We start from the raw sequence: 18688 nt of genomic DNA, 5'->3' as shown, positions 1-18688 counted from the left end.
TGGTATTTAGTAGTTGAATGACGTCACATTAGCTCTACAGGTGAAGTGCGCTTCCCACTTCCTTCTGTCATTTAGAGTCCTCTCTTTATGTAGCAGTGTTCTAAGATTTTTTTTTAATTTTTTTATATCGGTGTTTTCCCTGCATGAGGGTGTCAGTTATCCTGGGATTGGAGTTATAGTTGTGAGCTGCCGTGTGGGGGCTGGGAATTGAACCTGGGTCCTGTGGAAGAACAGCTGGTGTTCTTAACCACTGAGCCATCTCTCCAGCCCTAGTTCTAAAATTTTTATTTTCCCTTTTTAATACAGAAAAGATATATGCATATAAAAGCCATTTAAAAGTTTTTGAACTATATAACAATTTAAATAACTGAGATTTTTATTAGCTAGTACATTTTATCCTTTGAATGAATATCTTCAGACATTTGTATAATAAAAACATCTTAAAACACAGAGTTAAAAATACAAGGGACCCAAATACAAGGTAGTTCTGGACACAAAGAACACTTGTCCGTGGTACTAACTACTGTGAAACCCAAGATAGGAGGATTCTTGAATTCAGGAGTTCTATGCCAGTGTCTGGGTAATCTAACAAGATCCATTTCAAGAATCAGGAAAAAATGGGAGGAAAGGCTGGGTGTGGTGGTGTATGCTTTAAATGTCAGCACTGTGAGACAGAGGCAGGCAGACAAAGTGAATTCCAGGACAGCTAGAGCTAGGCAGAGAAACTCTCTCTCAAAAGAATAAGTAAATAAATAAAAAAGAAGTTAAAAAATAAAAAAGAAGATGGGGCAGTAGACGAGAATTCGATCGCAGAACATTTACTCAGAATGTAAGGAGGTCTGGGTTTGACCCATAGAAGGAAGAAGACAGGCAAGTGAGAAAAGGATGGATAATGATTTTAAACCAAATAACTAAAAATAATATTTTTAAAGTATTTCCATTGTCTTTACTAACTTGGGAGTTTCCTCCCTAGTAAGTAAACATAACCTAGTATCTAATTATTATTGTTATTGTTTTTGTGAAACATTCCAAGTTTTTTATTAAAAAAAAAAAAAAAAACACAGTTGCCGATGGTAGTGTCGCACGCCTGTAATCCCAGCTCTCAGGAGGCAGAGGCCCAGGATCTCTCTGAGTTCTAGGCCAGCCTGGTCTACAGAGTGAGCTCCAGGAAAGCAGGACTACATAATAGGCCCTGTCTTAAAAAAATTGAAAGAAAACAAAACGCACACAGTTTGGGACTGCATAGATGCTTCAGTGACTAAAAGCACTCATATCTTCAAAGGACCTAGGTTCAGTGTTCAGCACCTGTGCAGTGGCTCACAACCATCTGCAGCTCCAGTTCCAGGGGATCTGGATGCCCTTTTCTTGGCCCCAATAGGCACCCAGCATACACATGATGCATATACATATGTACATGCAGGCGGAACACACACACAAATCTGAAAAAAACCTATATATATTATATATATGCTATATAAAATATAATTCGACACAGTGTTAGAGTTATAGCTGCAGCTTGAAATGAAAATGGATTGTTTTCATGTAATTATCCTGAATTATTTATTTTTAATTGTTTTTATTGAGCTATACATTTTCTCTGCTCCCCTCTCCTCCTCTCCCCTCCCCGTGACCCCTATGTTCCCAGTTTACTCAGAAGATAGATCTTGTCTTTTTCTCCTTCATGGTAAAAGTTGTCACAGTCATATGGGGATAATTAAAAAGACAATGTTTTTGGCAAACACTTTTTTTTATAAGCATAAGCTAAGTGAAATTGTCTCAGAACATCCTCTAGACCTGCAGCTGAGTGCTGTTGAGCAAGCTTTATTCCACAACACAGGCTCAGAGATGTCTCCATATACGTTGCAAGAATGAAGTCAGTGTTCACCCTAACCTGAGCTGGCCAGGGAGGCTGTGTGTTCCTTCTGTTGCTTGAAAGGGTGATTTTGCATGAGGAAGCAGGATTTAGAAATGATTACATGTAGGGTGACCAACCTAAGCTCATTCATGTACAGATACTGTCATTCAGGGTTCTAGTTATGTCTGAAAGGGGATTTCATTACTGTGGTTGTTAGTTGAAAAGAAGGTAGAGGAAAAAAAAGCAAAGAGAAGCGGTTCAGTAAATTTGTTTTACAACCAAACTTCAAGATGCTCAGGCCTAAGATAGGGGGTGGTGGTCCACATCTGTAACCCCAGCAGGAGGGTTAGGAGCTCAGGCATCTTTGGTTGCATAGGCATTATCCCAGACAAGTAACAAGATCCATCAGCCTGCCATGTTCCTCCAGTAAAGCTTCAAAGTAGTTTCTTTGGAAATACTTTTGATGGTGTTTCTGAAATAAGTCATTTGTGAGTAAGTGCAGATTCATTCAAGCTTAGCATCAGAAGGGAAAGGTCTAGGCGAGAAGAAACTTGAGGAAATGGTTTTCAAGTGCAGTGGACATGGGAGCTCCTTGTCCAGCTGGCACTGCCTTTCCTTGTTAGCCTGGGGCTGTGGGTCACAAAGTTACCAGTGTTCAGATTTCTTTCCAGCTCCAAATAGACTGGGCCTTTTATTGGACATTGTTTTCCCTGATTGGAAATGTAATGGCTGACCTCATTTGTCAGTCAGTTCGAGTTGTGATTGGCAGAAGTAGCTGTACCTGTGTTTCTGTAACGACTGTCGCTCACTGAACTGTGCCTGAAGTCCAGCGAGTGGCTTTCTACTGAGTCTTTGTTAGAAAGTTCTTTTCACAAGGATGGTAAACAAGGTGACTAAACCAGCATAATTTTATGGTCCTCACTGAGTTCTTACCCATCGGAGTTAAGTAACTTAAATAGGAATTTACTTAATTATACTTAAGTATAAGCTTTAAATTTGGTCTTCATTGTATTTGTGAATTTTTTACCATGAGAATTGCATTTTTATTTTAGACTTTTTGCTCTTGGATTCTTTCTAACAATGCTTTCCCCTTTCTAACGTGTTTTATTTCAGACCTCCACCTCCCCCAGCTTCTTTGTAGGGATGTATGTGCAGGCCAGTGGCTGCCACAGGTGTCTTTCTCAGTCACTCCCTCCTGTTTAGTGAGGTGGAGTGTTCCTGGAGCTCACTGCTAGTCTCAGACGACTCGCCGGAGAGGTTCACTCCTCTTTTCTACCTGTCTTTCCCCAAGAAAGACAAGACAAGCACTTTACTGATGTGAACTGGGCCTTGCAAGTTAAATAGGTCAGTTAGAAAGTTGATCTGCCTTCAGTAGAGGAACAGAGAAGTACAGCTCAGGTGGTGAAGGAGACATGGTCTTTGTTCTGAACTCCACTCAGGACACCACGTACACAAGTCCTTTCTGGGTTGTCTTGGCCTACTTTTCCACTTTCATTTCCTTTACCAAATCTGCTTATTTATTTATTTTATTATCTATTCTGAGACAGTTTCACTGCGTCGTGCTGGACAGACTGGAGCTCCCGTGTTCCCAGGCTGTCAGTACTGGGAGCACAGGGTAAGCTGCCTGTTTGAGAGCTGTTTTCCTTAACCCTTTAGTCTCACAGTTCCTCACAGCTGTATTGCGGTAGTTGGTTGTATGTTCTCACTGTCCCTTCCCTAGCACAGTGAGATTAAGTGTTGTCTGTGGAGAGAGCTCTTAAGGGCTCCTGAGCTGCTCATCTTAGAGCTGCCCAGATTCAGTATCTGAGCACTGTCCTGCTTAGAACCATCAAAATGTTTTCATCAGATTTTCAATAATGACTATTTCCTAGAGTTAACATGTTAACTTTTTGTATGTCAATTAATTCTTAATATTTTCTTGCAGACCAGAAACTAGAGAGCAGTATCCAAATAAATTTATCCAGCGAGATGACACTGAGCGGTTTTACATTCTGAACACACTCTTCAACCTTCCAGGTAGCCCACCCTCTGCGCGCTCTCCTCCTCCAGGACCACTTGCTACTCGAGGGGGCCAAGGAAATCAGCTTGACTGTTTTACTTACAGTTTATTAACTCTGTTCATTTTTCAGAGACCTACCTGTTGGCCTGCCTAGTAGATTTTTTTACTAATTGTCCAAGATATACCAGGTATGTTTATACTACAATTTTCTTTATCTAGTTGATTTTTAAATTAATGAACAGGGTTTTAGAGAACTGGCCATTGTAGGTCTTTTCTGCTTTTCTAAAGTGAATTTAGTGCTAGTGAGAGCTGCTACATTGCCAGCCTGAGAGATGGACAGCGCCAGCAGCTCCATGCAGGCTCTCACCTCCCACACGGCCCCTCTCCTTGCCAGTGTGCTGCAGCCATGTTGGAAGGGACCACTTCTGATTGGCTTCTCCTGGGAATGAAGACGGCCAGCAGAGGTGCTAATTGTGACAACTGAGTGGGAGGTTTGTGTGATGATTATCTGTCCAAGCAGAGATACACTAAACCCCCAACTCACTTCACAGCAGCCACCTAGGAGCTATTCAGGGATGGCCATTTAGTTTCGTTCCCAGGCCCAGCAAGATTGCATCAAGGAATAAGTGTTGTTTATTTTTCCTAAAGCAAAAGTTTTGCTTAAGTCTTACAGGTTAGATTTTCCTTTTGGGGGAGCTGTGTGGCCATTGCTTGATGTGTAACAGCCTTTTATGCTTGAGTCTGCTAACCTCATGTCTGAGGCCTTACCCACTGAGGACACTAAACTTGGTGGAAACTGAGTCAGAGATAGAAATGGACAGCACCTTTGTACCTAGGGACAATGCCAAAAAGGTCGGGGTGGAAGAACCTATGTTCTAAATGTCTGTTCAGTGAAAACCTGTTTCTGAGCGACACACTTGTTGTTTTGGGACCTTGGCCTTTTAATTTCCATCCAGTATATTATTCTATCACCTTGTACTTGCTCACAATTATGATATTCCACCTATACAGTATTCTGGCCATTTCTAATGCTCAAATGGATTTTGATTAGGGAGCAGTTCCTAGTTACCCACAGCCTGTACCATGTGATGTGGAACCTTTGGTTGGGTTCCTTGGTAGTTTGGACATGCACTGTATTTATCCTCTTTTGGATTCCCTGTCATGTTCTTTTCATTTTTCTGTAGTTGTGATACAGGATTTAAAGATGGGGACCTCTTTATGTCCTACCGGAGCATGTTCCAGGATGTAAGGGATGCAGTTGACTGGGTCCATTACAAGGTATTTACAAGCCGCTTCCTTGCCAGTCTTTCCTCTGGCACACATGTGTATGGTCTGATACTAACTCTGCAAGTGGAAATAGAGCAGAACGTTCTTCCTTTTTAAAAACAAAGTGAGGGGCTGGAGAGATGGTCCAGAAGTTAGGAGCACTGCCTGCCCTTGAAGAGGATCCCAGTTCAGTTCCCAGCACACACATGCCATCTCACAACCGTCTGTAACCCCAGTGCCAGGGGATCTGACACCCTCTTCTGGTCTCTCTGGGCACCCAGCACTCATGTGGTGCAGACATGCTTGCAAGCAAAATACACACGTTAACGGAAAAATAAATGATTTTTAAAATCTTAGATAGAGGTTAAGATAGGGGTTAAGAGAGATTTGCCAGCTACATCCATTCTTGTCTGACCATACTAACAATCTTCCTCAATCCTGAGGCTCAGCTTTTAGATTTTATTGTTTGCATTTCTGAAACTTATTTAGAAGGATTTTAGTATATGAAATTATACTTATGGATGACAGCCCATTTAAATTTTGTCCAAATAACTTGACTAATAACATTAACTAGTTAGTATTTGATTTATATTTACACTGAACAGTTTAATATGAAATATCTTTTAATTTCTAATTTAAAATATGAATGATTTTATATTTGAAGTCTTTAGTACTTTATGTACATTTTTCATTTTGATAAGCACAAATTTGTTTGATAGTAAGCACAAATTTTCTAGTAGAAGTTAAAAACAGATTTATAGGTGAGGTCAGATATTGTACAAGTTCAAGGGCAGTCTGAGTTACAAAGTGAGGCTTCGTCTCAGACAAACAACCTCAATTTGTGAGGTGGGCATGATATCCTAGATCTGTGATCTCAGCTCTTAGGAGGCTAGTTCAAGGATAGCCTGGGCTACAGAGCAAGAACTTATCTTTTTTTTTTTTTTAAGTAAATAAAACCTCTTTTCTTAGTTCTTTTTCTTTCTTCTAGGGCTCCCTTAAGGAAAAGACAGTTGAAAATCTTGAGAAGTATGTAGTCAAAGATGTGAGTACCGGGGACACATCTGCATGGTGGAGGAGTGAGTGACGAGCCTGTGTGTCACAACGAGTCCTGCCAGCGCCTAGTTTTACTAGTTTTCCCTGTTTGCTGAGAAGAAGACTCATTGCTTGGTTTGTCTTTAGTGGCAGCAGCTGGAGGGTTACCATGTGCGTGTCGCCATGCCGTGGTTGGTTGATTGACAGCAGCTGGAGGGTTACTGTGTGCGTGTCGCCATGCCGTGGTTGGTTGATTGACAGCAGCTGGAGGGTTACCGTGTGCGTGTCGCCATGCCGTGGTTGGTTGATTGACAGCAGCTGGAGGGTTACCGTGTGCGTGTCGCCATGCCGTGGTTGGTTGATTGACAGCAGCTGGAGGGTTACCGTGTGCGTGTCGCCATGCCGTGGTTGCTGCTTTCTAGTGTCTAGTCCTCATGTGGCTGTACATCAGACTCTTGTTACATTTTCTAGATGCAGACCCTTCAGAATAAAGAAATACTTAAATGTCATGTGGAAGGCCACACAGTAATAGTTAGCTGAGATTCGCACTACAGCTGATCCACTGAAAATGTGAAGTGTCTTTACCCTGCCAGCAAAGAGTGATAAGCATAGATCTAAGATACAGTAAAGATTAGTAGACACTTTAGAAATAGCTCTGCTTTGTAGCCTTTTATTAATGTTATCCTTAAGTTTTTTATACTTATGCTACAGTGTTAATGTTACTTACTATTAAAGGACTGTATGAGGAATGCATAGGAAGTGTGCATGTGTGTTTGTGTGTGTGTGATCAACTTCTGTGAGGCTAAGTGTGTTTAAGACAAAGTAATGGGCTAATTGTGTAGCTCAGTGACAGAGCACGTGCCTCGTGTGTGCAAGGTCTCAGCACTGTTTTTTGGTTTTGGTTTTTTAATTTTTTCCCATGTGTTGGGGAGTTAGTTCAGTGGTTAAGAGCATTTTCTGTTCTTTTAGAAGACCCGAGTTCAGGTCCTAGCACCCATATCAGGTGGCTCTCAGCTGCCTGTAACTCCAGCTCCTGGCAGACCTCTGATGCCCCTGGCCTCTCCTGGCACCTGCACTCATGTGCTCATGCCACACAGAGATACATAATTAAAAACAAACTAAGAAAAACACATTTAACACATACAGAGTCCCAAGAGACAGTAACTTACTTTTCTCTAGAGTAAAAGCAGAAAGCAGTGATAATTTCTAAGGATTTGTATTACTGCCTCGTCCCCCATGTTGACCTCCCTTTCCTTTATTGTTTGAAGAAGGAACACTGAGCAGTTGAACCGGTTTGTGAAGAGGGGGATGGGGGCGTTCTTGCTGCTAGGCACATCAGGTCTCTTCAGTTACATGTGGATGTTTCTAGGTAGCGCCTGCATCTGTCACTTTGTTCTCCAGAGTGCTTTTTAAAGCCACAGTGTGTACGGTGGCATCATATCTCATCATCTACCTCTGATCTTTAGTGTACTTAAACCCCATACTTGAGGAATCACATGGTAATTCAAACTCTTTTCTGAAGCAAACACGAGGATGGTAAAGACTGTTGTTAGTGACCATACACTCATTATGAGTTATGTAAAGTGTATATTATATATATTAATACTTTGAATGCCTAATAATGTGGCCTTTAAATGAATTCTGAAACCAACCAACTCATCCTTAAAAGATGTGTTAAAAGACTATTCCTTTTGGGCGGAACCCCGGTCACTGAAGCACCTTGTCACTGTTTCAGGGGAAACTGCCGCTGCTTTTGAGCCGGATGAAGGAAGTAGGCAAAGTGTTTCTTGCCACTAACAGCGACTATAAATACACAGATGTGAGTACTTAATGTCTTAATTTGCTTACACAGGGACGGGCATTGACCTAAGGAACTGTGAAGACTCGAGGGGCTTCTAAGTACACAGGATAAGGGACATGCTAGAATTCCTGTAATTTTTCCTAAACATTTTAAAAAAAAAAAGAAACAAACTATTATAGTGCTATTTAGGGGTTTTAATTTGGGGAGTTATTTTAAAAATGTATGCTGATAGAATGGATTCTCTGCCTTTTTAGAGCATTATTTATCTAGATCTGAGAAATCCCACCCTTTCCATAATACCCCTTGATATTGGAAGTCCTGGCGGGAGAGGTGATATGACAGTGTTTTCAATTGTTGAATTTTTAAATTTGAAAAAGTCATGACTAAAGGATACAGAGGAAAACACACAGACCAAATTTAAATGCCTGCTTTTGCTGATGCAGTTGTAGGTTAGCAGTTCTTTGCTAATGAAATGGCAGTAGAGTATCTCAGCTGAACCCTCTTCAGCTCCTTTCTCCACACGTTTTCTAGGAGAACTGGATAGGGCATATGAGTCATTATGTATGTAAGCACCTGGAAGTCTGTATCTTTCCTGAGAAGCCATCTGCCTTTTGCCTGGTGAAGCATTCGTTTGTTAACCTCCCCTGCCATGATTTCATAAGCTGTAGAGAAAACAGGAATGTGGTGGGACTTAGGTTGAGAAAAAGTTTGTGTCTGTCTTGTGCAAATGTCATATATGGACTTTTCTTCCCCCCCCCCCCAGAAAATCATGACTTACCTGTTTGATTTCCCACATGGACCCAAGGTATTATAGTAATTTAATATGCAACTTGTTAACTAATAATGAATACATTTAATCATTTTAGAATATTAAAGGGAAGGAAATGGCCAGGATCCACCTAGAAAAGTTCTAGTTTTAGAAGCCTATTGTTTAATCTGCATTCAAGAAGCAATCCAGGACTAGCAGAATTGAAATCTCTGGTAATCTAAATATTTACTAAATAGAAATAAAATGAACATGCTGTGGTCTGCAGGATCAGAGTAAATCTTTAAGCAGAATTGTAGATTGAGGGTAATACCAGTTTAAAAGAAAAAATTTCAATGTGAATGCCCTTGACATCTTCTAGATTAGTTACCAGTGAGTGTTACACCGAGAAAGCAGTTACCCTTGGTATTTAGAAGTCTTTCTGTAGTATGACCATGCTCGGGTTTAACAACAAACATTGCATCTCACTTGCCTACTTGAGAATTTTAATCCTAGACTTCTATGAATAAGCTTCACTAAATGCCAGAATTACAGTGTATAGTGCTGTTCATGCTGGCTGACAAGGTTAGCACCATCTCAGAACGTGAGTGTTTGTCACACAATGTCTTTTTGCGGTGACATGAAGCCAGGGTGAACCTGGACGTCACTCTTGATATCAAGTGGGATTCTCCCCAGTGCCCAGTTCTGGTGCTGATGGACCCCTGCCCGTCTGCCCCTTGAGTTGTAGCTTGTACCTGCCTGGCTCTTCTCATATTTCATGTTTGAGAGTGCTGTAAGTACTCTGCTTCAGAGAGAAATAAACAGTTTATCCAGGCCATTATTGTTTATATCTGTCAGTTCCCAAAAAGAATTATTTTAAAATTCTTTGTGTTTGAGTGAGATTAAGTGTTACGTTAGTTTAAGTATAGTGATGTTTTGGCTTTTGCTGATTCTGTTCCACCAGCCTGGGAGCTCCCATCGACCATGGCAGTCTTACTTCGATCTGATTTTAGTGGATGCACGGAAACCACTCTTTTTTGGGGAAGGCACAGTACTGCGTCAGGTGGATACTGTAAGTTGAGAAGGTGATATGTTCTAATGCACGGTCCTTTATGTTTCTTCTTTGCCCACTTTCCTCTCCATAACTTTCTGTCCATAATTTGATCTTAACTGAAGCAGCCCAGCAAAATTGTAGTTGAAATGAATGCATGCCTGGGTCAAGCAGCAGTGTGGGTAGAGGCCGTGGCAGAATGGCAGAGCACTGCTCAGTTTTATTCTCTTTACTCAGAAAACTGGGAAGCTGAAGATCGGTACCTACACAGGCCCGCTGCAACACGGCATCGTCTACTCAGGAGGTGAGCCGCCAGTTTCCGTTGATCCTAGGCACGTCTGCACAGTGCTTCACTAAAGTACTCGTGAAGGTCCATGGCCTTTCAGCATAGCACCACATAATCCTTCAGGATCAGGAATAGCATCTACTGAGAGTCAGCAGTCATCTGCTGACAGAAGTCGAGGGGAAAGATCCTGTCTTCCTTTGACAGCTTGTCTCAATGTTCTGGAACCTTTTGGGCATATTTCTTCTCAAAGGGCTTTCTTTGAAGAAGCCCATTTGGATGCAGTTAATGTCAAGAGTCAGAAGTATTTGAAATGGTGATGGTACCTTTGGTGGTTCTGAGGATTGATGTAGGCCTTTGGTGCTAGACAACCATTGTACCACTGAGCTGTCTCCAGGCCTCCTGTGGTATTTTGGTGGTATTCTTCCTAGACTTTGTTGTTGGTTTTTTGAGACAGGATTTCTCTGTGTTGCCCTGGCTGTCCTGGAACTCACTTTGTAGACCAGACTAGCCTCAAACTCAGAGATCCACCCAACTCTGCCTCCCAAGTTCTGGGATTAAGGGTGTGCACCATCTTGCCTGACTTGACTTCTTACTTAGAGCTCTGGCCAACAGAGAAGAGCTAAAAGCTTTGGCCAGAGCCGTACAAAGAATAGTGAACCTTTGTTCTGTACTGTGGCTGTGGAGCTCTTGAGGCTGTCTTTAATACAGAAACATTGTTCTCATTTGCTCTTCTCAGGTTCATCTGATACCATCTGTGATCTCTTGGGAGCCAAAGGCAAAGACATTTTGTACATTGGGGATCACATTTTTGGAGACATTCTGAAGTCAAAGAAACGACAGGGGTGGAGAACGTTCTTAGTGATTCCTGAGCTTGCGCAGGAGCTCCACGTCTGGACTGACAAGAGCTGTAAGGAGCCGTCACTCTCACTTCCAGATCTGCCACAGCTAGTTTGATCTTACATGACAGCTTTGACTCAGTTCCCTTGTATACAAGACATCAAGTGGACAGCCCTTTCCATTAATATAGTCCGTCATTCCACACAACTCTAGAATTTGTTTATATAAAGCACACACACATCTTGTTCGTGTGTGTGTGCATATATCTTGTTCACATTATCAACCCTCTGAGGTAAAGCGTTGCTGTCCTGACTGGTATTACAGGAAGACTTTGTGAACTGCACCTCCATTTGGTCTGCAGCCCATGTTTCTCCCACCATACCCAGTAGTCTCGGTCTCTGTCTAACACTCACTATTTGTGATTCTGGGGCGGTAGTGGCTCTGAATGCTAATCACCAGTATTCATGAAGACAAGCCAAATTACATTCTTTTTGGTTTTTCGAGACAGGGTTTCCCTGTAGTTTCTAGAGCCTGTCCTGGAACTAGCTCTTGTAGACCAGGCTGGCCTCGAACTCAGAGATCCGCCTGCCTCTGCCTCCCGAGTGCTGGGATTAAAGGCGTGCGCCGCCACCACCACCCGGCTCCAAATTACATTCTTAAACAGCCACACAGTGTTCATTATATGGTCCATACCCTTCAGTTGGGCTACAGGTAGCTACATAGAGGCGTTTGATATGCAAGTTCTCCATCTGGTCCTTGTACATCACGCTGCTGTGGTAATGGTTATCAACTCTGCCAGTGTGTGTGACCCACATTGATGGGAACTCTTCCTCTACTCAAAATCCGCATGCACCTTAAGCCTTATTTTCCCACATATGAAAATGGGAGACAGTATTTGTCTCCAAGCTGGTGAGTCTCAATTGAGGTAGTCACATATAAAGAAAACAGAAATGATGGCTTTTCTTCTCAGTGACAGAACCTAATTTGAGTGACTCTTCCTGACCGTAAAGATGTTCTGAGCAGTAGAGAAGCCAGGGCTTCTCTTGAGCAGCTCAGGAAGCAGCTGATGCTGACTTGCTGCTCCTGTTGCCCACACAGTTTAAGCTGCCCCGTGAAGTCCAGAGGTCTTGTTGCCCTGCAGCTCTGGGCAAGTCTCCTCATTCTTAGTGCTTTTTTCTAAAACTCAGGCCAGCTCGACGTCTCGACGGGTTAAGGTGCTTGCTGCTGAGCTTCACCTGAGCTCAGTCCCCAGAATGGTGAGAACATGCAAGCCCACACAGATCCACACACAAGCCTCAAAAGTTAAACTATCGGTAGTTGCTTTGGTGCCTGCACCCAAGGGAGTAGAAAATTAGTACTTTGAAAGCCCCAAATCAGCACATGGCTGGAAGGGGGAGTTGTGGTCAGTGGCTTTTAGGTAGCAAGGACAGTTTAAAAGGAAATTGCGGTGTCCTTTGTTGGCAGAGTCCACATGGGTGTCAGCGAGCGTCCCTGAGAGACGCAGGTGATGTGTATACTCCACTCTGCCCTGTTAGGCCCAGGCTGTACTTTTTGTCATATCTGAAATTTCACTAATGTAAGCAACACTTAAAAGCCAGGAACTTATGCTTGATTTATGTAAAAGATTTTCTTTTCTTTCCAAACTTTAACTAGCACTTTTTGAAGAACTTCAGAGCTTGGATATTTTCTTGGCTGAACTCTACAAGTAAGTTTTCGAGTTCTAAAGCCCACCTTCCTTTTCAAGAATGACATAGGTCACAATATGTTCATTTAGAGATTTTCATGTGCTCTCCTTTTGTCCTTAGGCACCTTGACAGCAGCAGCAACGAGCGCCCAGATATTAGTTCCATCCAGAGACGGATCAAGGTATCCAGATTATCCAGATGGGATTTGGGGTAAAATATAGAAAATCAGTTTTCTAAATCATTTACATGTTTTTGGTTTTATATAGGGACTTGTATGTAGCTGGTAGCCAATAGTGGACTAAGCTGAGAACTATTCTTTTGTTGTTTTTAGAAAGTAACTCATGACATGGACATGTGCTATGGGATGATGGGAAGCCTCTTCCGCAGTGGCTCCCGGCAGACGCTCTTTGCCAGTCAAGTGATGCGCTATGCTGACCTCTATGCAGCCTCCTTCATCAACCTGCTCTACTACCCGTTCAGCTACCTCTTCAGAGCTGCCCATGTCCTGGTGAGTAGAGCTGTTTCCTCAGCTAAGATGTACTTTGGGTCACAGCTGCAGGCAGCTTTGAGGATGACATGGGAGAGCTTGTGTGAAAGCTGTGACTGGCGTGTGTGGACAGTGAGGGAATAGACAAAGAATAAACTCTGAATATAACGTCTTTCTGAAGTCACTCTGAGCAGTGGCGACTTCCGTCCTCTGAGTAGGGTGACTCACACCTGTAATCTCAGCTTTCGGGGGGCATAGCCAGGAGGATTGATTGGGAGGTCAAGGCTAGCTTCCACCACACAGGATCCTGTTTTTTTTTAAAAGATGTGTTGGGTCAGCGTGCGTTTAGTCTGAGAACCTGGAAGGTGGAAGCAAGCGGATCTCTGAATTAGGACCACACTGAGACTTCTTTGTTAGTAGTAACTGAAATAAATGTATTTCTATGTCTGCCCCAGACTGTGTCAGGACTGGTGCAGAAATAAAAACAGAAATCAGGTTTTTCTGCTTCACTCGTTCTCATCTGTAGGAAACGACCTGGGCAGCGTGGGTGCTTCTATCCCTGTCCCTGCCCTTATAGATTTAACTCCTATAGACACGGTTAGGATTCAGGTGCCACTTACCTTTGCTATGCCTGCAGCCTGAGCCTTTGCTTTTTTCTAGATGCCTCACGAATCAACAGTGGAGCACACACACGTGGATATCAACGAGATGGAATCACCTCTCGCCACCCGGAACCGCACATCCGTGGATTTCAAAGACACCGACTACAAGCGGCACCAGCTTACAAGGTCCATTAGTGAGATTAAGCCCCCCAACCTCTTTCCACTGGCTCCCCAGGAGATTACACACTGCCATGATGAAGATGATGATGAAGAGGAGGAAGAGGAAGAGTAGGAGGCAAACTAAAACCCTGAGCACCCATCAACAAGTCTGGCAGGACTCAAGGGGCAAGGGTGGCCTTGGTTGGATTCTCTTAGGGAGGGTGGGAGAACTTCATCAAAAGTACATTTGGAAAGTTTCTGAAGGCTTTAAATAATTCTAATCATAGCTACTCACTTCAGTTTTGTGTATCTGTACTCTCTGCAGATTGTTCGAAACTGTAGGAAGAACAGGTAAAAGGTCAGACGGAACTGCATGCAGATGGCACCCATTGTTGTGATAGCGTCTCCCTGTTTGTCTTCATCAGTGTGTCATCTCCATACACTAGGGTAGGAAAGGGTTTCAGAGCAGAGCCTAGAGCCTGTGGGAAGAGCCAGCCGCAGTGCCGTGTTACTACAGCTGTGCTGTTGCTCCAGACCCCACCTCCCCAGGATACTGCGCAGTACTGTACGTCTGTGGAGACCGGCGTTGTTTGTGGTCAGTCCTCGGTCAGGTCAAGTTTCCTTCTGTTAGCTTTTGGGTTTCCTCTGTGGCCCTGGCAAGGCTGCTGCTGCGTTGGTGCCTTTGTGGGTTTCCCTGCTGTAGTGTGGTTCTAGACTAGACTGCAGGGGTTTGAATTTGAGGCAAAAGTCCTCATCCTTGCTACATTTTTAAAAATCGGTAGCACAAATGCTTTTTGCTATGTGAAAACAATCCTTTTGGGGAATGCAGCTGAAGACATGAAGACAGGAGCGAGTTCCCCGACAAAAGCGGCTGCTGCTTCCAGCCAGAGCTGTCTTCACGAGCATGGACTGCAGGCGCATCCTGCTCCCCACGCAGATGGGAGGGCTCTCTAGCCAAAGGCAGTCAGAATCAGCTCACTTGAGACTACTCTAGGAAATCACTTCCTGCTCTGAGTAAAGCAAGGGCCTGTGAACATGAAGGCATGTGACTACCCTGCCAGTTCAGGGAGTTGCTCAACACTTGGGGTAGTTTACAGATTCTTGCTTTAATTTTCAGTTGTTTTCTCCCGTTCTTGTCCCTGGTCACTAGGGTACTGGCTGCTCTGGAGCTCAGTGGAGTGAGTCTAGTGCTGACGTCCACCTGTGTAGTACAGCTGTGTAGTACACCTGTCAGCAGTTGCAGCCGTGGGTCTCTGGGTGGCTCTAGGGTTGACATTCTCTCAAATGGCTAACTATATCTGTATCACTTTTAGTTAAAGAACATGCTTATATGTACAGTGTTTCATAGGTATAAAGATTTTTTTCACCAAAGTTTTTGGCTTTTTTTATTTTATTTTTAAGATAAAGTTTATCTATGTAGCTCTGGCTGTCCTGGGACTTCATTTGTAGAACAGACTGGCCTTGAATTTCACAGAGATGTGCCTGCCTCTGCCTCCTGGGCAATAGGGTTAAAGGTGTGCTCTACCATAGCTGGCTTGCTTTAAAGTAACCATTTGATAGGTATGGAACACAGCCCAGCAACTTAGCCAAGGCTTGCGGCTACACAGCTTTGCTAACTGTGGCCTTAAAGTAAGTCATACCAAGTACCATGCATTCTGACTGGTATCTAGAACATACACAGGACAGTCAGATCTGTTCTTAACATTTAGAGACTATCATAGCCATGCTAATTCCTAACTGTTCTCATTCAAGTTGGTGCTGACGGGTTAGAGCTTCCCAGCCATCATCTCTGTGGCATGTGACAGCTACAGTCACCTTGCTGGTAGCAGTGCATTCCTGGGCTTCCTTCAGAGCAGAGTGGGCACTGCTCTGCTTTGCCTTCTTATGTTGTTTGTGTTGTATGCCTAACAGTTTGCTCCAGATGACGTAGGGAGCTCACAGTGGAGACTTCATGTCGAGTCACATTTTCCTCAGGACCAGCAGAGGGTCTGCTGACGAGCTAGGGCTCCGTGAGGAGCAGCAGAGGATTCCCTGGTCAGTGTGTGTGCCAGCAGTCTGCATGGCACTGGGCATCTCAGAACACAAAACGTGACTTCTCTGTTGTCAGTAGTTAGACTTCGCCGTTGCTCTTTTCTGTTTTCTTCCCTTTTTTTTTGAGACAGGTTTCTCTGCGTAGCCCTGGCTGTCCTGGAACTCACTTTGTAGACCAGGCTGGCCTCAAACTCACCTCTGCCTCCTGAGCGCTGGGATCAAAGGCGTGTGCCACCATGCCCACCTCCATTGTTCTCTTAGACCTGAACGATTAGATGACAAAAACGGCGGGCCTTGCATCACTCCTGAGCACCCTTCCCAGGGTTCTGAAAACGTGCCTTAGTCTTCAGGCTTTGTAGAATGGCAGAATTCAAAAATCCCTTCTTCAGTGTTGTTAGACTGAACTCGAAGCCTGAGTGTGCAGGGTCCCACTGCCAGAGCAGCAGCTGCCTGGGCACACTTCCCACAAGCTTCTCGGGAACCATTCAAAGCACAGAAAGCTCAGCGTTTGTTTTAGATCCAAGATTTTCTAATACCGTAAGCATAGGTCTGCTGAGATCTAAAGTAAGCCACCGCCCCTTGAAGCTACTCCAAAATGCTGTTTAAATTCTGTTTTACATAGACTAACTCACTACAAAGCCCTAAGTCACATTGTTTTTAGAAAGCCACTTACAAAAGCTATATGCAGTTACATCTCAGATTTAAAAGGAGCTTGTCCATGTTTAGATATTTCTAAATCGGACTTATTTGTTTAACAACTTTAAAGTCCTGCAATTTTTCCGAGGCTTCTTGGGCAATTTTAAAACCCTCCACTTCTTCACCACGAATAGCCTGGGATAAACAACCACGTTTCAGTCTGTATTAGGACAGGAACTTTGCTCACATTCCATGTTATGGAAACTATTTAACCTCTTTCTGATGGTGGGAAAATGACATGCCGAAGTCATTGCCTTATGGCTAGCAGCTCCATTCCCCTGTGGCTTGAGAGTTAGGGCCTCCGTACTTAGTTTCTCATGGCATTCCTTCTTGTTACTAGGACATCAGCTCCTCCTACAGCTTTTCCTCAGAGGAAAGTTTCTAACCATACATTTGGGGATGCTGAAACTAAAATCCTTATCCAAGATGGAACAAAGTGCACTGCTAGTGAGCACATATATGATACACACGCAGCCTGCCACACCCTCCTCTGTGGGGACCTCAGAGCCACACTGCCTGCCACACAACCTCCACTCACAGGAAGACAGAACTTTACCATCATCCCACTGCTGTCCAGAAATAGCAGAAAGCAGATCCTGTAGAAAGAATATTCATTTACAAAATTCACAGCTTTTTTTCACCGCTTTCCCTCGTTTCTCAGCAACAGCAGTGTGAAGAATGTGTCTGAGAAAACACTGAAATTATGAGAAATAAAAGTAGCCACGTGGCACACCAGCGTGTCAGTCGGCAGCCCCGTGAGGCTGGCTTGTGAAAGAACTGCCGTGCTGCTCCCCAGAGGTCGCCTTGCGCTGTATTTCTCAGCACACATTCCCACTGAAATGATGTGTGAATGCACACGGTCCCCTAAGTTGCTCTCAGCCACAGCATAAGATTCTACCAGACTCCATGGAGCACCGCTGCAGACACGTGTATGCCATGTGTCTAAATAAGTGTTTTCCAACTTAAAATGCCCAGTTTTGAGCCTGGCCACTTGATGTTTCTTCACACAGGGAAAGGTTCCCAAGTTCCATCCTGTTGCTGGAGTCAGAGCAGGGAGCTGTTCCATGGCACACTCTTCCCCAGGGTCTGTAGGTGAGACCTGGGAGACTGGGCTGAGGTAAGAAGCTTGTGTCCCCATGGAGACAGCGACCGTCCTTGAGGTCTCAAGGTTCTGAGAGTTTGCCAAGCAAACCTTCCTGGCATTGAACTGAGAGGCTCTCAGTAGAGCTAACCTTGGACTTGTGGGCATGGTGTTTATGCATGTGACCGCCAAGTAGAAATGGTGTTCCTGCCTTCTCAGCCCCTCGGAGCCTCGACACAGCAGCAGAAAGTATTTCACCACAGCCCACATTCATTCCCCTCAGGAACATGCCCATCGTCACGTCATCCGCCAGCACAAATGACAAGGGCCACATGACATTCTTTAGCCTACGACTTCCTGAACATTTGTGCCTGGAAATATGAGCACAGCTGCGAGGCCCTGGGCAGGGAGCTGAAGCAGTCCCAGCAAAGGAGCAAGTCAGCAGTCTGATCTGCGCCAACTGTTTGGGCTTCTTAATGAGGAGCGTCACAAAAATAGGTGGGGACACTTACCTAGTATGTGAAAGGGCCCTGGGTTTGATCCCCAGCACTGCAAAAAAGCAGAAAGTAAATTTGCCAGGGGTCAGTGCCAGGCGAGGTCTCGCCACGTCTCTCAATGTCTGCCTTGGCTGGTCAGTTTCCTCAGGCACGGAGGAACCGGCACAGGTGGGATGGCTTCCTTACGAGAACTCCCTCCACTCTCCTTGGGCATTTTCATCCAGATGAAAACCCAGCCACAGCAGGTAGCTGAGGGGAACCGTCTTCCTTCCCTGCTGCTCTGGGCCGAGTCTGGGAAAGAGGCAGACAGGCACAGGGCTGCAGGCACATGCATTCCCTTTCAGGAAGTCATGGTCCAGGAGAAAGGTGTGAAAGTCAGTCTTGTCGACACTCCACTGAAAGGTCCCCACACGGGACAGGTGCTAAGTAGAACACCGAGCATCATGGCCCAGCCCAGCACAGCCTCCTGAGGGCCACTTGAGGCTTCATTCTCAGAGTGTGGGCTTGTCTGGAATGTAAACTATAGGGAATAAAGCAAAGGATTCCAGAAAGGAGCAGTCAAGTAGTGGGTCACCAAA

The 18688-nt window shown here is 44.2% G+C and overlaps 1 protein-coding gene across 6 annotated transcripts in view; it reads left to right on the top strand.

Moving 5' to 3' along the window:
- Nt5c2 (5'-nucleotidase, cytosolic II) overlaps positions 1-15176 on the top strand; it is a 71434-nt gene extending 56258 nt beyond the window's left edge. For 5 of the 6 annotated variants that reach the window (XM_038327652.2, XM_038327643.1, XM_038327662.2 and 2 more), the window contains 13 exons: positions 3780-3871; positions 3985-4042; positions 5039-5132; positions 6109-6162; positions 7888-7971; positions 8717-8758; positions 9663-9770; positions 9987-10053; positions 10772-10942; positions 12526-12577; positions 12678-12738; positions 12889-13065; positions 13705-15176. In XM_038327652.2, the coding sequence (XP_038183580.1) occupies positions 3780-3871; positions 3985-4042; positions 5039-5132; positions 6109-6162; positions 7888-7971; positions 8717-8758; positions 9663-9770; positions 9987-10053; positions 10772-10942; positions 12526-12577; positions 12678-12738; positions 12889-13065; positions 13705-13938 (1294 nt within the window). In that variant the 3' untranslated portion in view covers positions 13939-15176. Of the gene's footprint in view, positions 1-3779; positions 3872-3984; positions 4043-4229; positions 4346-5038; positions 5133-6108; positions 6163-7887; positions 7972-8716; positions 8759-9662; positions 9771-9986; positions 10054-10771; positions 10943-12525; positions 12578-12677; positions 12739-12888; positions 13066-13704 lie in introns of those variants that run through there. The other variant, XM_038327685.1, reaches the window with a different exon arrangement.
- Positions 15177-18688: the final 3512 nt, after the last annotated feature.

Source organism: Arvicola amphibius, chromosome 1, assembly GCF_903992535.2.
Source record: "Arvicola amphibius chromosome 1, mArvAmp1.2, whole genome shotgun sequence".
NCBI classification, from domain to species: Eukaryota; Metazoa; Chordata; class Mammalia; order Rodentia; family Cricetidae; genus Arvicola; species Arvicola amphibius.
This window is presented reverse-complemented; position numbering and strand designations above follow the sequence as displayed.